General features: G+C 48.8%; 2 protein-coding genes across 3 annotated transcripts in view; both read left to right on the plus strand.

Moving 5' to 3' along the window:
• LOC144772267 (histo-blood group ABO system transferase-like) overlaps positions 1-2,034 on the plus strand; it is a 134,573-nt gene extending 132,539 nt beyond the window's left edge. Inside the window, exon 8 of the mRNA XM_078656499.1 lies at positions 1,368-2,034. Within this exon, the coding sequence (XP_078512625.1) occupies positions 1,368-2,034 (667 nt within the window). The remainder of the gene's footprint in view (positions 1-1,367) is intronic.
• Positions 1-14,610, plus strand: part of LOC144772264 (uncharacterized) — a 1,157,681-nt gene that overhangs the window by 403,514 nt on the left and 739,557 nt on the right. The window lies entirely within an intron of this gene.

Below are 14,610 nucleotides of genomic sequence, written 5' to 3' on the forward strand. Positions count from 1 at the left end.
GCCCATTGCAGCGTTAAAGGCCCGAGCCGAAGGCGAGGGACTTTAACAAAGCAGAGGGACTTTAAAATCCGGTATAGCCCTGCTACGAAGGGCTATAAGGCTATTAGAACATTCTGCCACTAGAGGGCAGAATGTTCTAACAAATAAAACAAAGCCTTCAGGGAGCGCGAGAGGATTGAAATCCCCTCAGGCTCCCTGGAGCCTTTGTTCACAGCCAGAGCTGTGAACAAAGAAACATTGGAATGTTGGAGCTCCGGGCTTATACCAGCCATTATAAGCCCGGAGCACTCCATTGTTTTCAATGGAGCTACCAACATTCCAATGTTCTAATAATCCTTCACTTTCCTGCCAGTCAGTCTGGACTTTTTCTTGTGCTTTCCTGCAGGTGAGTCCTAGGTTTCTGCACAGCTTAGGATATACATAAACTCATTCATAAGAAGAGCAGAATATCTCACGCAAGTCAAGAACAGAAATAGGCAGTGACCAGACGCAGGGTGAGAAAAAGCAGTATCAGGCTCGCACAGACAGGTCTGGGCATCAGCCTCTGGAGAACTGTTCTGCAAACGCTCCAACGTTTAACCTGCAGAGTATGTCTAAAAAACAAGAGCAGCTCAGCATATCTTAGTCACTTGTGCAGTTTTTGGATCGCTTAGTTGCAATTGATCAATAAGCAACTTTTACAAGCTCACTAAGCGAGCAGGCATCCTGTTCATTTCCTTAAATACTAGCGCATCCCACATTCTATTGTGTCATTTTGAAACTTTTACTGTATATGAGCTGGATGCTATATTAGGACATTGGAATGTTGAGATCCCATTGAAGACAGTGACGTGCTCCCGGTGTCGTATTGCCGGTAGAAGCCCAGAGCTCCAACATTCGAATGTTGACGTTCACAGCTGCTGCTGTAAACAAAAGGCCTCAGAGTGCCCGAGGAGATTTCAATCCTCTCGAGCCCCATGAGGCCTTTGTTTTATTTGCTAGAACATACTGCCCTCTAGTTGTGGAATGTTCTAATAGCCTGATAGCCCTCCATAGTTCCTGCATTAAAGTCCCGCTCCCTTGTTAAAGGCCCGCGCCTTCCTCTCGGGCCTTTAACGTTTTAGCGGGACTTTATTGGCCAGTATAGCTCTCTACGACGGGTTCTAAGGCTATAGTAGCATCTATAGCAGCCCACTCCATACATATGGGCACTTCCTTACACCACCCAATCCCATAACTAGTAGAGCAGTGCCTTCTTAGTGCATCTGCCTATGTCACTGTTAGTGGTATTGGAGTTAAGCCTGATGGTCATACAGAAAATAGAAGAAAGCTCGAAGATTGTTACTCTGTTTCCATGTCTAACACATTTGTAACTCTTTTCTTTTCAGCTACTGGAAGCTACTAAAACGATTCTTGGAATCTGCAGACAAGTTTTTTATGGTGGGACACAAGGTCATTTACTACGTTTACACAGACCTTCTAGAGAAAGTGGAGTGCACCACTACACAAACTGATCGAAAGTGTAAAGTTTACAAAATGTCAACCATTGACTCGAAGATTCGAGTTTTCATGAAGAGGATGGAAATGTTGCAACTCCACATCAAGACGAAGGTCATAGACGTGCAATATTTAGTTTGTGCCGATGTTGACCTGGTGTTTCATGATGAGGTGGGAGTGGAAATCCTGGGGGACCTCGTCGCCACGCTGCACCCTGATTTTTACAAATACCCACGAGGTGGCCTCACGTTCGAGAGGAGGGAATCTTCCCAAGCATATATTCCAAAAACCGAAGGCGACTTCTACTACCAGGCCAATTTCTTTGCCGGCACGCCTCAGGAAATTTATCGTCTGACAAAAACCTGTGACCAAGCCATTAAAACCGACGACCTCAAAGGTATCATTGCAGTGTTTCACGACGAAAGTCATTTTAATAAATATCTGTTGCACCATAAGCCCACAAAAATCCTCTCTCCAGAATATGTATGGCGACGGGACCTCCATATGCAACCAGAAATAAAAACAGTAAGAATTATTCACGGAGAGAAAAACTTATAAAACACTTTGTTTTGCCCAAAATGAAATTACTTTCATGAAGTCAGATAAACAAAGTTACATGTTCAAAAAACATTATTGCCTGAACAAAACCAAAAACAATTACAAATGTGACTTGGTGAGTTCTCTACTTATACTTGGCCCAATCCGATATTCAATGGGGTGCATTTGTTAAATGGGGAGAGAGAGAGAGGAGGCCTCAGAATCATGAGCACATTATTATAAGTAACTTGGTGAAGGAGCTGTAAAACAGAGGCAAATTGCTACAGCCCAGCTGGTAAACAGCAATACAGCAATATGGTCAGGCACGGAACAGCTGGGACCCCTAAGACATTACAGGAAGCTGTGTGAATGCACCACCTACCTCTACAGATAATGACTACCACTTGTGATACTAACATAGAAAATGGATGCAACCATCTGTATTGGGGAGTGTGCACAGCATGAGCCGCGTCGCCATCTGAAGCATTTCCTTTGCATCCACAGGATCTGTTCTTTCTGTCTTTGGCCTGGAGATGCCTGTTATGCCTGTTTGTTACATCACATCAAGATCAAGGCTCACATACTCAGGAGGTTCCTGGAGTGCTGACAGACCTGCATGTGGCTTAGGAACTAGTAAATTTACTAGTAGTAAAATTACAGTGGTTTGTGGATACCAAAAAGTATTAAAGTGAGGAAAGTTCCACAGATTACCTCTGTTTCCCGAACATTCATAAATCAGTAACATTTGAGAGAGACTCTAAAAAAATGAGGGCCATATTATCAAGAAAGGGTGATACATTATCGCCGCTTTTATTGGCAGGAAACTGCCGCTAAAGAAGCGATAATGGGCTTGATAATATGCCCTTGTGAATTCCCATAGAAGCCCAGGTTCTGGTGTGAACCTGGGCTTCTATGGGAATTCACAAGGGCATATTATCAAGCCCATTATCGCCCTTTCTTGATAATATGACCCGAGTCTTCTCCCGAATCTAAGGGAGTCACTCCTGTCTTCTTTATGGATTCTCACTTACATAATTTTATGTGGCGCGCTACATCATCGCGTCCTCACACGGTGTACTTCTCTAAAGTGGCCTTAACTCTTCTCTTGGGGGACCACTTGGATATATATGATTGAGGAGGTCAACCGAACGATCAGGAACAGATTAAAATGTCTCTAGGTGTCCTTCAAAGTACTTTATTTTGTTAGCATTCGGACACTTTTGGAATGTTTAGGAGTTACAGGTCCACAAATAGGTACTCCGTAAGGCACATAGGGCCATATGTATCAACAACCTGATTTGCGATTCTCAAATAGCAATTTTTTAGAAATCGCTATTTGAGAATCGCAAATAGGGATGTATGTACAAAATCGCAATTTTTTAGCGATTTCTTAGTATTCCTTAATTTCGATTAGCAAATTGCGAATAGCAATTAAGGAATACTTTCCCATTAATTTCTATGGGCCAGGAGGCCCATAGGAATGAACGGGAAGTTATTCTCAATTTTCGATTCGCAACCCTATTGCACTCCTGAAATTAGCATGGGTGCACATGTGGCGCACATACATGCCCTAAGGGCATGTATGTGCTTCACATTTCACTTTGAAAAATGCAAAAATTTGCATTTTTCAAGGAATTCGCGAATTACCATCAACTTGAAGTTGGTGGTTGTTGGACCTGCGATGGGCAAGCCCAGCACAAAGGGGGTAGCTTGGCTCAAGTGACAAGGCAAGTGAAGGCTGTAGTGTTAGGCCGGCTCTGACCCAATAATAACTCCTTGTACATCCACACCAAAAAGAAGGACACCACACCACTGCTGTAGAAAAATACGATTCCTTTATATAAAAGTTCTTTGTTGTAAATAGGGTTGACTGGGAAAGCACATATACATTTCTTTTGGTCATACAGTTCTGGTAATAAATAGTATTAATAAATAGAATAACTTCAGGGATGAGTATCACAATAAATATCAGAATAAATATCAGGATAAATATCAGAATAAATATCAGAATAAATATCAGAATAAATATTGGGTCATTTAAATAAACAACCACATGTTTCTTCTGGTATCGCTGCCACCAATTAAATACTTTAGAATCATTACATGTGCAATACGCTTCAAATGGGAAAGATAACTCTTACAGTTTATGCTGTTTTCTCTGAGCACAAAATCAGGTTTGGGACTCTTTAATAATCACTCAGGGCGTATGCGCGTATATCTAGAAGGCAAGGAAACACAGTAAATACATCATTTGCACTCGGCGGTCACCGGGATAGGATCTCTGCTTTGCCGGTGAAGTCTATGCGCGCCTACGGGCTTTAGCACCACTTGAGCACAGGCGGCACCAGTTAAAAGTCTTTAGACTGACGAACGGGCTGCCGGAGAGGTCACACAACCTTCGCGCACAGTCAAATGAATGCCGGTTCACAGTTCCTTCACAACGCTGCATTCACTATGAAGAAACGGGCCCACCTCACATCGGCTGCAATCAAAATACGATTCAGTCAGGCACAGCACTTCTCTCGTTAGCGACGGGGCTCTCAGGGGCTCCACGGACCTCCCTCCGACTTCCGCATACAGGGTGGTCCCCGCCCACAGCTACAGCTCCCGGGTCACTGGGGAGTGGCAGAGACGCTAGTCCCGCCCAGCGAAGGCCGGCCTTTCCCCGCCCCGGCGCACCACCTCACCTTCAATCTGCGCAGGAAGCGCTCTACGCTGGTGGGGCTCGGAGACGTCCGAGCTCCCCTCTAGACGCACCTGTCGCGAAGGGAGCACAGCTGACGATCGCGGTCGCGGCGAACTTGCTCTTGCCTCGCGACTCGATAAATCGATCACAGTTCACCACCGGGGGGGCGGGGAGGCACACGAATCTGGCCACAGTCTTTTGGGGGCAATCAGGTACTCGCTGGGCAGGCGCTGTAGGCGCTAGATCACTTCTCACGTAGCTGACTGGAACGCCAGTCAGACACCACGCCAGCAACCCTTTGCTGCTCTACTGCCTGTGCTACCAGCCACCTCAGGGGTCAACAGGGCAGGTGTCAATCTGCTGTCAAGTCTGGAATCTCTTAATCTCCTTCTCTAGTCTGAACAATCTTCATCTAAAATGGCCGCCAGGGACTGGGCCTTATATAGCCAGTGCCCTGGGTTACTGGCACGAGCAAGAAGGTTCTAGAACCTTCTCTGGCTGTGACAATGACAAGGCACTCTTGAGGGGTATTTAGGACACTCACAGCCACCGTACTGGGGTTCTAGAGCAGCCATTTTGTGTACCTGAGGAAAATAAAGGAATTCCTGTCAGAAATGCGTGCCAAACAAAGGGCGCCAAAACCTCAAAAGGCCAGGGTTCATGAAGGCTCCAATGGGAGTCATTTCACATGAGGAAAAAGGGTGTCCACCATTTTGGGTTCATTTATACAGGTTGACAACCCCAGTTTGTAATGCCACAGGTTTGGGCCAGGCGCCTTGTAATAAGTGCCACAAACCTTGTGAGCAACTGGGCATCAAGGAACATCTAACCCCATGAGACAACACATAAAAAGTCCTGGTAGACAAATAAAAAGTGACAGATTTTGGGAGGTACAGGGGAACAAAAGAAATCATAGTGGTGAGGGGACTCTCAGAAGCAGACGGGTCTAACACGCGTCCCCCCCAGCTGAAAGTGGGGAGAGCTACCCAACCCCTTGGGAGTCCTCAACACTAAGGCGGAAATACCTGGAGAGACCGTCTGCATTGGTGTGGTCAACTCCGGGCCGGTGTTCCACCCGAAAGTCCATTCCCTGTAGGGAGATAGACCACCTCAACAGTTTGGGATTTTCCCCCTTCATTTGCATGAGCCAACGAAGGGGTCAGTGGTCTGTCTGAACAAGGAAGTGTGAACCAAACAAATATGGTCGCAGCTTCTTCAGTGCCCAGACCACCGCAAAGGCTTCCCGCTCGATGGTACTCCACCTCTGTTCCCGGGGAAGCAGTCTCCATGACAGAAAGACCACGGGTTGATCCAGACCCTCTTCATTGAGTTGCGATAGCACCGCCCCAATGCCAATGTCGGATGCATCTGTCTGGACAATGAACTCTTTTGAAAAATCTGGAGCCTTCAGGACTGGAGCTTTACACAATGCTTGTTTCAGAGTGTCGAAGGCTCGCTGGCAAGCCTCCGTCCAAATGACTCTCCTGGGTTGCTTTTTGGCCGTGAGTTCTGTAAGGGGTGCCACGATAGTGCCATACCCCTTCACGAATCGTCTGTAGTAACCTGTGAGGCCCAGGAAGGCTCGGACCTCAGTCTGGATCTTGGGGGGTTTCCAGGCCATGATTGCCTCAATCTTCGCCTGAAGGGGCTGCACCGTTCCCCGGCCCACCAAGTGTCCTAAGTACACTACCGAACCCTGTCCAATCTGACATTTGCTGGCCTTGATCGTCAAGCCAGCCCGTTCCAGGGCCTGGAGAACGGCTTGCAAGTGCTGCAAGTGATCCTCCCAGCTGCTACTGAAGACAGCTATGTCATCCAAGTAAGCAGCAGAGAATGACTCCATCCCGGTGAGGATCGTGTTCACCAGCCGCTGAAAAGTGGCAGGAGCGTTCTTGAGCCCAAAGGGCATGACGCAAAACTGGTAGTGTCCATCAGGTGTGGAGAAGGCTGACCTTTCCTTGGCTCCATTAGACATGGGAATCTGCCAGTACCCTGCAGTGAGGTCAATGGTACTGAGATATTGGGCAGCTCCCAACCGGTCAATCAATTCATCCGCCCGAGGGATCGGATGAGCATCCGTTTTGGTTACCGAATTAAGTCCTCGGTAGTCCACACAGAATCTCAATTCTGGTGTGGTGCCAGGTGGGGCAGCTTTAGGAACTAACACCACCGGGCTAGACCAAGGGCTACTTGAAGGTTCGATGACTCCTAGCTCCAGCATCTTAGCTACTTCGCTTTGGATACTGGCCTTCACCTTGTCAGACAGCGGTAAGACTTTGACTTTACAGGTGGGCTGTCCCCTGTGTCCACGTCATGGGTACACAGGTGGGTCTTACCCGGGACAAGGGAGAACAGAGGAGCGAATGACCCCAAGACCTGGCGACATTCCTCCTGCTGCTCAGGAGTCAGGGTTGGCGAGAGTTTCACTCCCTCCACTGACCCATCCTTTTCTTGAGACGCAAAAAGGTCGGGGAGAGGCTCCGTGTCCTCTTCCTCCGATCCATCAGTCACCATAACCAACATGACTTCGGGCCTCTCGTAGTGGGGCTTGAGGCGATTGGCATGTAACACCCGATGCGGATGCCGAGGGGTCTTTACGTCCACCAGATAGGTAGACTTGCCCTTCTTCTCCAATACCTCATAGGGGCCTGTCCAACGGTCCTGGAGGGCACTCAGCTCTCCAGGCTCCATCACCCACACCTTCTGGCCAGGCTCCAACTCCATTGGGTGAGCGTTGTGGTCATACCACGCTTTCATGACTGCCTGACTGGCTTCCAAGTTGTCAGAAGCTTGCTTCCACAAATTAGCCATTTGGCTTCGGAAGGCCAGCATGTAGCTCACCACATCCTGGGGAACTTTCCGGGGAGATTTTTCCCAGGAGTCCCTCACCAGGCTGAGAGGTCCACGTACAGGGTGCCCGTACAAAAGCTCGAAGGTGCTGAAGCCCACTCCCTTTTGCGGCACTTCCCTGTAGGAAAAGAGCAAACAGGGTAGGAGGACGTCCCATTTCCTCCGCAGGCTTTCGGGTAGACTTCTGATCATACCCTTCAAGGTTTGGTTGAACCTTTCCACAAGACCATTGGTCTGTGGGTGATAAGGAGTGGTGAACCTGTAAGTCACTCCACACTCCTTCCACATGGCCCGCATATATGCTGACAGGAAGTTGGTCCCCCTGTCAGACACAACTTCCTTGGGGAATCCCACTCGGGTAAAGATCCCCATCAGGGCCTTGGCCACTACTGGTGCAGTAATGGTTCTCAGAGGAATTGCCTCTGGATACCTTGTGGCGTGATCTACCAGGACCAGGATAAACCTGTGACCGGATGATGTAGGTGGATCTAGGGGCCCAGCAATGTCAATGCCCACCCTTTCAAAGGGGGTGCCAACGACGGGAAGTGGTTCCAGGGGAGCCTTCAGCTTCGTCCCTGTTTTCCCACTGGCTTGGCATGACACTCACGACCGACAGTATGTGTCGGACGCCACCCTCATTCGAGGCCAATAAAAGTGGGGGACAAGCCGGGCAAAGGTCTTGTCCTGACCCAAGTTTCCTGCCAAGGGAATCTCATGAGCCAACTCTAATAGGAAGGCTCGGTAACACTGTGGGACTACCAGGGCCCGTGACAATCCGTGCACTGGCGCCCTGGGTTCACTGTAGAGGAGACCATCCTCCCAGTAAACACGATAGTTCCCAGACTCGTTACCTGCTGCCTGGGATTAAGCCTGTTGCCTCAGACCCTCGAAGGTGGGACATTCCCTTTGTCCCTTGCTCAGTTCCTCCCTGGATGGTCCTCCTTCCACTCGCCACTCAGCGGGGATAGGCAAGTCCTCCAACGGAACCATGTCCTCCTCCGCGGACTCTGGGTCCACCTCCACAGGTGTCCTATCCGTCTCACGGGGCATGGACATCGAGGCAGGCTCCTCCTGTCCTCGAAATGTTCCCTCATCAGCAGCTGGGTGGGCCATTGTTCCAGGCTCCAACCCACGCGACTTCTCCTCCCGAGCAGCCGCAGACCTGGTACTCACACAGGCCCAATCAGGTGTACCCAGCATCTCAGTATGAGTCCGGTATTCCACCTCCTTCCAAGCATTGTGCTCCATATCATTGCCCAGCAGACAATCGACTGGCACGGCGGGGCTTACGGCAACTCGAAGTGAACCTGCAACCCCTCCCCACTCAAAGGGAACTTCGGCCACAGGATAGTGGCCCATTCTGCCGTCAGCCATCGCGGCTGGATGAAGTACGCCTGGAATCACCTGCTCTGAGGACACCAGATGACTCCTTACCATAGTCATACTGGCTCCTGTATCTCTCAGAGCTTCCCCTCTATGGCCATTGATGGTGACCCATTGCCCATACTTGGTAGTATTTGAGGGCACCTGGATCTTTGGAACCACCTCCCGATCACCCAGGGACACTAAGGTGACACCCGGCAACTCCCCCCCTTAACTAAGGGCATCTCCTCCCCGAGCGCTACACTAGCGACTCCCGGGGCCTTTCTTCCAGTGGGAGGGGGTGGTCTCTTTGGGCATTTCACGTCTCCCTTATAATGTCCAATACCACCGCACTCATAGCAATGGATAACCCTTGGCTGCTGACTCTGGCCAGGATTAGGGTTCTTCTGCGGGTTAGCCTTAGAAGTGGAGAAGAAACTTTTCCCCTTAAAGGTATTTTGGGGGCCTTTGGAGAACTCCTGCTTCTTGTTATCTCCCCCCTCTTTCTTCTGGGGAGCGCCCTGTCCGGACTTCTGAGAATCTCCTCCCGTCCCCTTCGTGGACACTCGGGTACTTGCCCAAATGTCCGCCTCCTCAGCAAGCTTACGGGGGCAAGTAAGTTTGCTGTCTACCAGGTGTTGCCTCAGCTCGGGAAGACATTTCTCGAGTAGATGTTCCTTGAGTATCAGGTCGTACAACCCTCGATAGTCCTCCACCTCATTACCTTGTACCCACCCATCCAGGGCTTTCTTAGCAAAATCCAGGAAGTCAACCCAATTCTGTGAGCTCAGCTTGTGGCTGCCCCTAAACCTTTGCCGGTATTTCTCGGGGGTCAACCCAAACTTCCTGATGAGCGCCACCTTCATGGCGGAGTAATTAACCTGTTCCTCCCGGTCTAGGGCCAATAGGGCATCCCTACCTGTCGGAGTCATGTACCGGTATAATCCACCACCCCAATGCTTCTCATGGATCCCATGGGCTCTTAAGGAGACCTCATAGGCTGCCAGCCACTTGGCTATGTCGTCTCCAGCGGTATAACTGGCGACTACATCCTTGGGTAAATGGGGCCTGGGCTCCCTGGCAAATTCCTTTGACTCGACACCCTTCGGAGTGATGTTAGGGGCCTGGAATTCGAGTTCTCGTAGCTTGAACTCGTGTTCCATCCTTTTCCTTTCCATCTCCAGCTTGGACTCATGTTCCAACCTCCTCCCCTCCCTCCTTTCTTCCAACTCCATTTTTGCTATTTCCCACCTTAACAGTCTTTCCTCTCTCCTGTCAGCTCGGTTTCTGACAACCCTCTCGATGACACACTGCTGCCCTCCCGTGAGGTTGCCTTGGGGCTGATTGACATCTCACCCACCCCCGGGGGGACATTCCACAGTCCTATCAATGACAGTACCTCTGTCCGATTCCTCCTCCTCCACCGTTCCCTCCGTGTGTGCTTCCACCCATGCTCGCAGACTAGTACGGAGCTCCTCTCTTTTGGCCCCTCGCCTGACAAACACTCCCCTCTCCTGACAGAAATCCTTGAGCTGTGCCACAGTATAGGTCTCCAGCTCTGACATTTCGAATTCCATCTTGTCAGTGAAAAGTGTGGACAACCACCCCGAAGTAGGTGACCAGGATAAGAACTTTGAGGGTCACTTCCACCCACCTCCAGGAAAAAATTTGGAAAAAACAAAACGTTGAATTGGAGGGCCCCTAGGAGAAAACTCCGGGTGTGTACCTGTGGTGCACACTGAATTATTATGGGGTTCAAAACAAGCACGGCTCGCAATCCCACCCGCTGAGCACCAATTTTATGTTGGACCTGCGATGGGCAAGCCCAGCACAAAGGGGGTAGCTTGGCTCAAGTGACAAGGCAAGTGAAGGCTTTAGTGTTAGGCCGGCTCTGACCCAATAATAACTCCTTGTACATCCACACCAAAAAGAAGGACACCACACCACTGCTGTAGAAAAATACGATTCCTTTATATAAAAGTTCTTTGTTGTAAATAGGGTTGACTGGGAAAGCACATATACATTTCTTTTGGTCATACAGTTCTGGTAATAAATAGTATTAATAAATAGAATAACTTCAGGGATGAGTATCACAATAAATATCAGAATAAATATCAGGATAAATATCAGAATAAATATCAGAATAAATATCAGAATAAATATTGGTTCATTGAAATAAACAACCACATGTTTCTTCTGGTATCGCTGCCACCAATTAAATACTTTAGAATCATTACATGTGCAATACGCTTCAAATGGGAAAGATAACTCTTACAGGTTATGCTGTTTTCACTGGGCACAAAATCAGGTTTGGGACTCTTTAATAATCACTCAGGGCGTATGCGCGTATATCTAGAAGGCAAGGAAACACAGTAAATACCTCATTTGCACTCGGCGGTCACCGGGATAGGATCTCTGCTTTGCCGGCGAAGTCTATGCACGCCTACGGGCTTTAGCACCACTTGAGCACAGGCGGCACCAGTTCAAAGTCTTTAGACTGACGAACGAGCTGCCGGAGAGGTCACACAACCTTCGCGCACAGTCAAATGAATGCCGGTTCACAGTTCCTTCACAACGCTGCATTCACTATGAAGAAACGGGCCCACCTCACATCGGCTGCAATCAAAATACGATTCAGTCGGGCACAGCACTTCTCTCGTTAGCGATGGGGCTCTCAGGGGCTCCACGGACCTCCCTCCGACTTCCACATACAGGGTGGTTCCCGCCCACAGCTACAGCTCCCGGGTCACTGGGGAGTGGCAGAGACGCTAGTCCCGCCCAACGAAGGCCGGCCTTTCCCCGCCCCGGCGCACCACCTCACCTTCAATCTGCGCAGGAAGCGCTCTACGCTGGTGGGGCTCGGAGACGTCCGAGCTCCCCTCTAGAGGCACCTGTCGCGAAGGGAGCACAGCTGACGATCGCGGTCGCGGCGAACTTGCTCCTGCCTCGCGACTCGATAAATCGATCACAGTTCACCACCGGGGGGGCGGGGAGGCACACGAATCTGGCCACAGTCTTTTGGGGGCAATGAGGTACTCGCTGGGCAGGCGCTGTAGGCGCTAGATCACTTCTCACGTAGCTGACTGGAACGCCAGTCAGACACCACGCCAGCAACCCTTTGCTGCTCTACTGCCTGCGCTACCAGCCACCTCAGGGGTCAACAGGGCAGGTGTCAATCTGGTGTCAAGTCTGGAATCTCTTAATCTCCTTCTCTAGTCTGAACAATCTTCATCTAAAATGGCCGCCAGGGACTGGGCCTTATATAGCCAGTGCCCTGGGGTACTGGCACGAGCCAGAAGGTTCTAGAACCTTCTCTGGCTGTGACAATGACAAGGCACTCTTGAGGGGTATTTAGGACACTCACAGCCACCGTACTGGGGTTCTAGAGCAGCCATTTTGTGTACCTGAGGAAAATAAAGGAATTCCTGTCAGAAATGCGCGCCAAACAAAGGGCGCCAAAACCTCAAAAGGCCAGGGTTCATGAAGGCTCCAATGGGAGTCATTTCACATGAGGAATAAGGGTGTCCACCATTTTGGGTTCATTTATACAGGTTGACAACCCCAGTTTGTAATGCCACAGGTTTGGGCCAGGCGTCTTGTAAATAGGTGCCACAAACCTTGTGAGCAACTGGGCATCAAGGAACATCTAACCCCATGAGACAACACATAAAAAGTCCTGGTAGACAAATAAAAAGCGACAAATTTTGGGAGGTACAGGGCAACAAAAGAAATCATAGTGGTGAGGGGACTCTCAGAAGCCGACGGGTCTAACAGTGGTAATTTGCGATTCCTTAAGGCCAATTTGCATTTTTTTAATGCTTCTTGCATTCCATTTGAGGAATCGCAAAATTTGCGTCCTTATTTTGCACGCAGATTTCTTTCATATATACCATTTAGCACTAATGCGTTCGCAAACGCCGAATTTTCGGCGTTTGCGAACGCATTAGTGCTTGATACATATGGCCCAAAGTCTAATGCAAGTTTGACACAGGGGCTGCTCACTCGAAATGACCAAATGGGACAAAATAGGAACCCTATTCCAAACTAGCACATTGGGGAGTGCCTGGTTAAAAATTAGCATAAACATGCAAAATCTGATAAACGCTAGGCATGTAGTATGAGAGTGTGCATGGTGAAAATGTATAGACGTTTCGGCTATCCACCCTTCAGACCAGTGTGGCAATCTGCCAAAGGTGCCCTAATTCAAACTAAATAAAGTACTCTGAAGGACACCTACGGGGATTTTAATCTGTTCACGGTCCCAAAACTGAGCTCCCCAATCATGTCAAAATGCTCGCCCAAGAGACGGGCTGCACCCACCAGGTGAGGACTCGATTAAGCCGCAAGTCACACAGAAATATGTTGGTGAAAGTCCATTAAAAAAGCAGGAGTGACCTCATCAGGTTCGGTAGAAGACACAATTTAGGAGGGTCCCTCTCCAGTGGTTCTAAAACTAGAACATTCTAGGGGGTCTTTGCCTAGTTTAGGAACTTCAAATATTGTAGCTCTTATAAACTTGTCCTTGAAATATCCTTCTGAAAGTGCTTCTCTAAATACTGAAGCTGATACTGGGATGACCAGTGGTTTGGGTATTTTATAAAAGTCAGCTGGAAAGCCATCCTCTCTAGGGGTCTTACTAATGGTCATGTCATCAATCGCCTGTAGGATCTCCTCTTCGGAGATTTCACCCTCCATTATTTCAGATTGGTCTTTGTCACTGTGGGTTCGTGCACGGTCTCGAAATCTCTGCCTTCTTGTTGGTCCCTGTCCGCATGTTGGAAGTGTGCAGGTCAGGATCTCATAATACTCTAGGTGTGCACAGAGGGTATGTTAAGAAGTACCCTCCAACACTTCAGTTGATTTGGCTTTGTGGAGTTACGAAGCCAACCGCTGGCCAGATTTTGACCCCTTTCATAGTGTTGTTATAATAATAATAATAATAATAATAATAATCCACATTTGTAAAGCGCACAAATCACCCGTAAGGGTCTCTAGGCGCTGGGGGCCGTCAGGAAGATTAAGCAAGCTATTGCCCAGAGTCACATGGTGCTGGGCTAATCTGCCGCTGGTGATCGAACCGTGAACCCCAGATTCCAGAGTCAGTCGCCCTAGCCGTGGCACCGCACCTCTTCCTTTGTTAGCATAAATGAAATATTTCTCTGCGTCTGTTGTATAAAGGTCATTCAAATTGGTTTTAGCTATGAGATATTCTTGAAGGGTGCGTTGTGTGGACATTTGGAATAGGCAGCGGGCAGCTGTCAATTGTTGAATTGCTGACTCTAATAAGAGTCTTGTCAGAGTAATTTGTTTCTTGGCAATACTGGAATCTCTCCTTAAATGTCCTCTTAGAGAGGCCTTCCATGCTCCCTTAATAGTGTCTGTGTAGATGTTACTGACTCTTTGTTTTCTGCAAGAAATTGCTTCATGTTCATCCTCAAAAATTCTCTTGGGGGATGGGGGTGTGGGGGGGTTTCAGACCCACGTCAACTGTATGTCTATCAAGTAATGATCTGACACTCCACTTGGTATTATGGAGGTGGATATGAGGTACTGGGGGATGTTAGGTGTTGTCAGAAAGTAATCAGTTCTGGTTTGAATTGTCTGTGGGCATGATGCAAAGGAGTAATCTCTTTCTCAAAGATGTGTTAGTCTAAAGGGTTCCTGCAAGGCATTATCTTGTATAATGTCCATCAGAACAC

The sequence above is a fragment of the Lissotriton helveticus genome, chromosome 8 (assembly GCF_964261635.1).
Source record: "Lissotriton helveticus chromosome 8, aLisHel1.1, whole genome shotgun sequence".
Taxonomy (NCBI): Eukaryota; Metazoa; Chordata; class Amphibia; order Caudata; family Salamandridae; genus Lissotriton; species Lissotriton helveticus.